The following is a 9091-nucleotide window of genomic DNA, read 5'->3' on the forward strand; positions in this document are numbered from 1 at the left end:
CCTCGCAGTTTAAAGTCCAATGTCTCAGCCAGTAGCCTGCATAGCCTGCGGACGTTATGGCCGATCCAAGCAAGCGAATGAATGCCTTCCGACGTGGATCTGTCAGTAAAGTCATGACATAAAAATTAACAACACTGAACTGAAGTTACTAAACATTTTGTAACATTAGCAGACCAAAAAAAAAACCTTTTTTTGGCCAATTCTGAGAAATATGAGTAACAACAATTTAGCTAATTAGAATAGTTGCACAGTGTTTATATATTTACTTTTGAAAGTAATTAATATTATTGTAACTTTTTAATTGAATCAATCAATCAAATAGATTATTTTGGACTTTTTGTTATTTCTTATTAAATACTTTAGAAATGAATCACTTAACTGTGATTTTTTTTTGCTTACGTAAAATTCTATATTTCTGAAAACTGTGTTTTATTCTATTTATTTATGGAGCAGGACAGTAACAAGAGTCTGTTGCTGAAGCTGCTCCTCTGTCTGGAGATGATACTGTTTAGTGGATGCAGTGGATTTTCCATTATTGCCAGGAGCCTGCTCAGTGCCCATCGCTCTGCCACAGATATCAAACTGTCCAGCTCCGTGCCTACAATAGAGCCTGCCTTCCTCACCAGTTTGTCCAGGCGTGAGGCCTTCTTTATGCTGCCTCCCCAGCACATCACCACGTAAAAGAGTGCACTCGCCACAACCGTCTGATAGAATTTACCCTTAACAAGTTTTCAGCTGTGTCCCCGTGTTCTTGATGAACTCATTTAAAAATAACAGTCTTGATTCACTGTACTAATTCCCTTCATAATTTTAAACACTTCAATTTGGTCACCTCTTAAACTTCTTTTGCTTAAAGTGAAAAGGCTCAGCTAATCCTTCTTCATAATTCATTCCCTGTAACCGTGATATGAGCCCAGTTTGCTCTTCTCTGGACCTTTTCCAGAGCTGCTGTGTCCTTTTTGCAGCATGGAGACCAAAGTTCCCCACAGTATTCCAGATGAGGACTCACCAGTGCATTATAAAGGTTGAGCATAACCTCCTTGGACTTGAACTCCACACATCGTGCTATATAACCTAACATTCTGTTAGCCTTCTTAATGGCTTCTGAACAGTGTCAGGAAGTTGATAACTTAGAGTCCACTATGACTACTAAATCCTTCTCATAAGATTTTCAGACCACACATTGTGTATTCAAACCTAACATTTTTACTTCCTATGTTTAATACTTTATATTTACTGACACTAAATATCATCTGCCCAGGCCTGTGTGCTATCCAAGTCCTTCTGTAATGATATAACGGATTCCAAATCATCTCCCGATCCACCTCACTTGATATCATCTGCAAACTTAACCAGCTTGTTACTTATATTCCTATTCACATCATTTATATATTTTAAAACTAGCTGATTACCCAGCGGCTTCGCTCACTGAGTGCAAGGGAAAAAAATAAAATGTAGTACAGTAATCCCTCCTCGATCGCGGTGGTTGCGTTCCAGACCCCCCCCGCGATAGGTGAAAATCCGCGAAGTAGAAACCATATGTTTGTATGGTTATTTTTATATATTTTAAGCCCTTATAAACTCTCCCAACCTGTTAACATTATTAGAGTACTCTAGACATGAAATAACACCCTTTAGTCAAACGTTTAAACTGTGCTCCATTACAAGATAGAGATGACAGTTCTTTCTCACAATTAAAAGAATGCAAACATATCTTATCTTTAAAGGAGCGCCCGTCAGGAGCAGAGAATGTCAGAGAGCGCGCTCGCTAAGAAAAACAAACAATCAAAAAATCAATACGTGCTTTTAAGTATACAGAAGCACCGCGATAAAGCGGCATTTTGTAGAGGAGCGTCCGTGTCCTCTGTGCAAACAGCCTCTCTGCTCACACTCCCTCCGTCAGGCAGAGAGAGTGAGAAAGATAGAGAGAAGCAAAAATCAAGCACCGTGCAGGAAGCATATCTTATATCATTGAGGAGTTTTAGTTAGTATGTAATACATGCTCTGATTGGGTAGCTTCTAAGCCATCCGCCAATAGTGTCCCTTGTATAAAATCAATTGGGCAAACAAACTGAGGAAGCATGTACCATAAATTAAAAGACCCATTGTCTGCAGAAATCGGCGAACCAGCGAAAAATCCGTGATATATATTTAGATATGCTTACATTTAAAATCCGCGATAGAGTGAAGCCGCGAAAGTCGAAGCGGGATATAGCGAGGGATTACTGTATTTATAAAATAAGTTATTAAGTAGTAAAACATTTTGATAAAAGAATTTGAAGAACATATAAGAAGTGTATAAATTATTAAACAGTAAAACATTAACATTTAAGAAGTACAGATACATTGAGTACTACTGCAGTGGTTTCGGGTAAAACTACCTGCTTGACAACCTTGCACTACGTGCCTGTGATTTAAGAGAAAAATTATTCTGAGAAATGTGGACGCTGCCCTTCCGTGCTTAACAGGCAGAAGGTCCAAACAATTCCCAAGTCCACTACTTTACATGAAGAGGTTGGTACATTTTCTTAGATGTAAACCCTCCATCATTTTAAAAGAATTCATCACAAAAGCAACCTTAAATGTTGCGGGGTTTTAGTGACCTGAACTCACCTTAAGGGACAGTAAGTAGCCGTGCACCACAATTTACCAAGAGAGTCATGCTTCGATAGCGCCAGTTACACTCATTTGCAAAGATTTCCACTGTCCAAGGAGCCGACGGCGCACTTGAAGTGTCAGGTGTTGACCCGGCAGAGCAGCCCCACATTCCGCACCTCCCACCATCCACTTTGTTGTCACGACCCCTCGCCACTGAAGGCGGTCTCGTCTTCACATTGTTTACAGCTGGGCGCAGTTAAAAAGTAGAAAGACGCAAAGCTGTTTTCTTCATCTCTTCTACTATCAAGTACTGCCAATTAAAAAAAAAAGTTACAATGTGTTAGTTTCCGCGACAGTCACTTGGACGAATAAATAAAACTTCTCTGTCAGAACGTGTCTGGCGGCAGACGGCTTAGCGCTGGACTCCAAAGAGGAGGGCTGGGAGAGGGTGATGCGGGGCACACTTCAATGGGATAGATTGGCGTGTTTGTGTTTACTTCTTTTCAATATCAGTAAAGTAACACACAAATAATAACAATTCGTAAAGACGATATAAAAATGGCGTCCACAAACAAAGTGATTAGTTCCTGTATTATAATATGTTCTGTGGTCCTACGTAAATTTCCGTTTCACACGCAAAAAGAATTTTATATATATATAGATACTGTATGTCGGGGTTGATTTGTTTTGAACCTTTTTATTTTTTTTTGTAAAACTTGAGTTATTTGTATGGAATGTTATTTGATTTTAATAAAATTAATAAAATAAAAAAATAGCCGCACTAGCACTGACCCCTTTGAAACACCACTCTTAACATCAGCCAGTTCTGAAAAGGTTCCTAACACCATCAAAAAAGATCAAAAGAGGGAGGAAAAACTCCTAATTACTTCAATTAAAAAAATAATTTTTAATGTGTTACTCACAGTTCAATTTTTATAATGATGCGTGGAAAATGTTTAATTTCAATTTGGAATTTTTACTTTTAATTTGAAAAAAAACCAAAACAAAATAACTCATATCACACATTCCAAATATTAGGTACCCATTCATATGCTCACAATGTCCTAAACACATTTAAAAATATATATTATTACATTTGGCCATTTCTAGAGAACTCCCATGTGAACAACAAGGAAGACTGTTAAAATGACATCAGGCATTTGAACTGAAAATACATTTAATTCAGTCAGGAGTGCTAGAGAGTAACATCTCATTCATTGGCTCCTATGGCGTCAGAGGCAGTGTCCTTCCAAGAGAAATAAGAGAAAATCCTGACACTTGTCTAAGCAGAAGCGCTTCTTAAGGTGTAACTGCAATTCAAATTGGAGCTACTTCTCTCTCTCTCTCTCTCTCTCTCTCTCTCCCTGCTGTTACTTGTGCCTGACACTCCTGAATTGAGACCCACTAGTTTATATTATAGATGAATCTCCACTTGCAAAGCAGCGTCGTAGGTATAATCAACTTGGGACGACTGCATGGCATAGGCTCTCTTAGTCTTACATAAAGACTACTTTCACATTTTGATTGAGCATTGCATTTTTCATACTCTTCATACTGAAGTATAATAGCTCTAAACGTTGAGATTTTATGTACACATATTTGTATCATTTCAGACTTCTGTAATGCTAGTGCATCCTCAATGTATTATACTGACTTAAGAATTTCATTTTTACATTTGTTTATTCCCTTAGATGGTAACTACAGTACGATCAGTTTGAGTCTTAAGAGAAGCACAAATTCAACAGGTCAACATCAAGAGTGGTGGGTTGTTAATCAAACGCAGAAAGCTTACAGCTCAAAGGCCGGACTGGAAATGTATGTCTTTAGTGATAAAGTCAGTCCACCAAGTTTAGGATTTCTTGCTGGATATGGGTAAGTTGATCTATTTCTCACAATTCTGTTTCATAATGTAGAATGTTTTCTCGCTTTTCTTTTGCTTTTACAACAAACATTGGGTGGTTGATGTACAAATTCGTAACAAACAAGTATCACCATAGGAGAACAGATAGATAAGACGACAAATTTAAAAACTGACATCGCCATGCTATTTTCAGACAATGAGATCCAGCAAGTACAATACTAGGAATTCATTTTTGATATATTATTTGATCAAATAGATAAACATCATAAAGATATCTAGAAAAGTCATTCAAACCTATGTGTGATTTTTGCAATATCCATTTGATATCCACCTGATATTCACCATTCTTATTTGTGCAGTCATGTTATTGCCCCCCTCAGGAAACACAGAAGCAGTTCAAGTCCTCAAAGACTCACACAGAATTGAGTAGGAGAGATCACAGTAACCCCATGGTGCATACAAAGAGACTAGAGACCACTTCACAGAAGGCCATGGAGATGAGGGCATGAACAGGAGGGCTGACTTTACAATTACTGATAAAGAAGCCCATCTCGATACACTGTGAAGGCCTGTAAGGACTCTCTGGCTTACATGGGCCAACCCTATACTTGCAAATTGCTGACCTTGGTGTTATTCATTTGTCAAATCAACAGCAACACTGGCTGCAAAGCAGTAGACAATCTAGTGCAGTGTTTGAGTCCACCATTGGGCAAATTAACTGACACAGCGCTTCATTAGAATTGAAAATTAAGCTAACGTGCACATCTTTCAGATGTGGGTGGATACTGGAGGATGCCACAAAAAACATTTAGGCACATGGAAAACATGCAAGCCCTGCACAGTGATCAGATTGGCATTCGATCCCCATCTCCAACAGCTGCAAGGCACCAGCAGTTACTACTAAATCCATCCATGTTGAAATAGTGACTCTGCTGTTTGAAGAGTCAAAGATGTTGTTCCATAATAATTAGGATCAAATACAGTAGCTGTTCATTCCCAGTGCACATCCTAATTGGGCCCCGTCCAGGCTGCCCTATTATAGCCAGTGCAATAAGGATAGACTCCAACTCCCAAAGAACTTGTAGGGAATTAAAATAAATTAAGAAAATGAAAAATGGAAAGGACGTCTTGATGACCCATCAAAGTCGATGGATTTACTTTTAGTAAAATACAGAATTATGTTTGATTAAATAGAAACCACAAGCTAGCTTACTACAGTAATCTTAACACCTCAGACCACAAGTCAAAGACCATGCCATCATCTGTTTGCTAAACAGGGATAGAGCAGGAAGCTAAGCAATAGTGGTGACATGCTCCATGGCGCAGACTAATCTGGTGACACATAGCTACAGAAGAAGAACTGAAGTCCAATGCACCATGTTAGCAGAGATCCATAGAAAGTACGCTCACCCATTAATATACACTGTGTGCACAATTATTAGGCAAGTGAGTATTTTGACCATATCATCATTTTTAATGCGTATATTCCAACTCCAAGCTGTATTAACTTGAATGCTTATTGGATTTAAGCACGTCAGGTGATGTGTATTTGTGTAATGAGGGAGGGTGTGGCCTAAGGAGATCAACACCCTATATCAAGGTGTGCAGAATTATTAGGCAGCTAGTTTTCCTCGGGCAAAACGGGCCAAAAAAGAGATTTAACTGACTCTGAAATGTCAAAAATTGTAAAAAGTCTTTCAGAGGGATGCAGCACTTTTGGAATTGCTAAGATATTGGTGTGTGATCACAGAACCATCAAACATTTTGTTGCAAGTAGTCAACAGGGTCGCAAGAAACGTGTTGAGAACAAAAGACGCAAATTAGCTGCCAAAGATTTGAGAAGAATCAAACGTGAAGCTACCAGGAACCCATTATCCTCCAGTACTTTCATATTCCAGAGCTGCAACCTACCTGGAGTGCCTAGAAGTACAAGGTGTTCAGTGCTCAAAGACATGGCCAAGGTAAGGAGGGCTGAAACCCAACCACCACTGAACAAGAAACATAAGTTGAAACGTCAAAACTGGGCCAAGAAATATCTGAAGACAGATTTTTTCAAAGGTTTTATGGACCGATGAGATGAGAGTGACTCTTGATGGACCAGATGGATGGACCTGTGGATCAGTAATGGGCACAGAGCTCCACTCCAACGTGGAGGTGGGGTACTGGTATGAGCTGGTATTTTTAAAGATGAGCTAGTTGGACCTTTTTGCATTGAAGATGAACTCAAAATCAACTCCTAAACCTACTGCCAGTTTTTCGAAGACACTTTCTTCAAACAGTGATACAGGAAAAAGACCATGATTTTTATGCAGGCCAATGCTCCATCACTTGCATCGAAGTTCTCCACTGCGTGGCCAGCCAGTAAAGGCCTTAAAGATGAAGGAATAATGACATGTCCCCCCTTCCTCATCTGACCTAAACCCTATCGAGAACTTGTGGGCACTTCTTAAACGCTAGATTTACGGGGGAGAAAAACAATACACCTCTCTGAAGAGTGTCTGGGAGGCTGTAGTCACTGCTCCACAAAAAGCTGATCGTCAACCGATCAAGAAATTGACAGACTCCATGAATGGAAAGGCTTATGACTGTTATTGGAAAGAAGGGTGGCTATATTTGTCATTGATTGATTGATTGATTTTTTTTGAAATGTCAGAGATGTTTATTTGTAAATTTTGAGGTGTTTGTTTATTATTCTCACTATAACAGATGAAAATAAACAAGTGAGATGGGAAAATTTTCATTTTTCCTTTAGTTGCATAATAAATCTGCACACTAATAGTTGCCTAATAATTGTGCGCACATATGTATTCCCCTGATGATGTTCACACTCACATTTCCGTTGTGAAACATTCAGGTTTCAGGTTTATTAATATTTTGGATTGACTGATAGCACTGTGTTTGTTCCATATTAAAATTAATCCTCAAAAATACAACTTGCCTAATAATTCTGCACTCCCTGTACAATTCCAGTTAGTTTTGTGGTCATCTTAGCAACGGTTTAGCAAGTCAACTGAAAACTGTTGTGAATTTCCCCTTGGGATTAATAAAGTATCTATCTATCTATCTATCTATCTATCTATCTATCTATCTATCTATCTATCTATCTAAATGCTGTGCTCATAAAATTGACAAGAGTATACATTTCATCTGTATCTCTTTTAAATTGTTACAGAATCATGGGATTATATGCTTCTGTGGTGCTAGTGATTGGAAAATTTGTGCGTGAATTCTTCAGTGGAATCTCCCATTCCATTATGTTTGAAGAGCTGCCCAACGTGGACCGAATCCTCAAATTGTGCACAGACATCTTCTTAGTACGAGAAACTGGGGAACTGGAGCTGGAAGAAGATCTTTATGCCAAGCTGATCTTCCTGTACCGATCTCCTGAGACTATGATCAAGTGGACAAGGGAGAAGACTAACTGAAGCCCATCTTTGGGTGTTTTATTTCCAGACATACAAATTAAAGCACAATACTCTTAGAAGAAAAGAGTTGCCTGGAAACACAATGGAGGTGATCGTTTCCCGCAGTGGAGAACAAAGAAGGCTACATTTTGAAATTCCCACTGCCTTTACAAGTTAGCCCAATAAGCTGAAGATCTTCATTGTTTGTTTGTTTTTTTATTCAAAAGGATTTGAGATGCCAATCGTTGAATTTGGTCACGACTTGCTCATCGTTGGGTTACGGTTGGGACTTTTTATCAGGATGCCTTTGTATTCTGTAGCTCTTCTTTAATCACCTACCATTTGGACAGAGGACCTTATGATACTATAAGGAGGCTGACTGATACAATACTAAACATGGGTTGTGCAATACGCTGTTAAAAATGGCTAGTTGGAGCTGGAAACATGGAAGGATATGACGCACTACACAAAAATCTGAGGAAGTGCAAGCCATTTTTTTAGTCCTTGACAAGTGATGGTTCTGCAGGAAACTTAAGTCCATACCGCTAAGTTTCACGTGAATGTGGAGGAAAAAATTAATGACAATCTTTTATGCCTTATTTTATTTGTACCGTCAAATTTAGACGTACGTAGAACATCAAGGACAACTTTCTCAGGAAAAACGAAGCAACATCTCATACAGGGTGTAACACCACCTTGATTATTGCCATCGTTTGGGTATCATGTCTATTTGATTTTGTTTGTTTAATATAAAATAACATCACATGGAACAAAACAACCAACATTTTGCCTGGAAAGGCAAACAAAATGTTGATGATAAACTTTTATGTGAACAGTTTTCATCAGGAATCCCATTGTGCATTTTTATTGGCATTGGGGTGAGGAGAAAGACTGTTGAATATTTCTACTAAAATGAAGTGTTTACATGTCAAAAAGGAAAAACTACGCGCTAAAAGGTAACTCGGAGGAGTAAATGTTTTCATTTGAATTAGACTGGAGACGAGGCAGTCCTAACTATGCATTAGAACATTGTAGCATGATTAGTAAGGTTACAATTGCTGTTTAATTTTTCATTCCATGTACATACATTTTTGAAGAAACAAACAAAAAAAATCAAAAAAAACAATGTGACTGGGTATCTATATATAAAAAGGAAAAAATACGGTGTAATTGTGGTTTAGTAATGGCCTGAAAATAAAGCACATGTTGCAAAGACTTTTGAACAGCA

At 38.4% G+C, this 9091-nt stretch overlaps 1 protein-coding gene across 4 annotated transcripts in view; it reads left to right on the forward strand.

The window, feature by feature from the left end:
• LOC120530341 (piezo-type mechanosensitive ion channel component 2) overlaps positions 1 to 9091 on the forward strand; it is a 559538-nt gene extending 550447 nt beyond the window's left edge. For all 4 annotated transcript variants that reach the window (XM_039754759.1, XM_039754756.1, XM_039754758.1 and 1 more), the window contains 2 exons: positions 4290 to 4470; positions 7632 to 9091. In XM_039754759.1, coding sequence (XP_039610693.1) covers positions 4290 to 4470; positions 7632 to 7884 — 434 coding nt within the window. In that variant the 3' untranslated portion in view covers positions 7885 to 9091. The remainder of the gene's footprint in view (positions 1 to 4289; positions 4471 to 7631) is intronic.

Source organism: Polypterus senegalus, chromosome 5 (genome assembly GCF_016835505.1).
Source record: "Polypterus senegalus isolate Bchr_013 chromosome 5, ASM1683550v1, whole genome shotgun sequence".
Lineage (NCBI taxonomy): Eukaryota > Metazoa > Chordata > Cladistia > Polypteriformes > Polypteridae > Polypterus > Polypterus senegalus.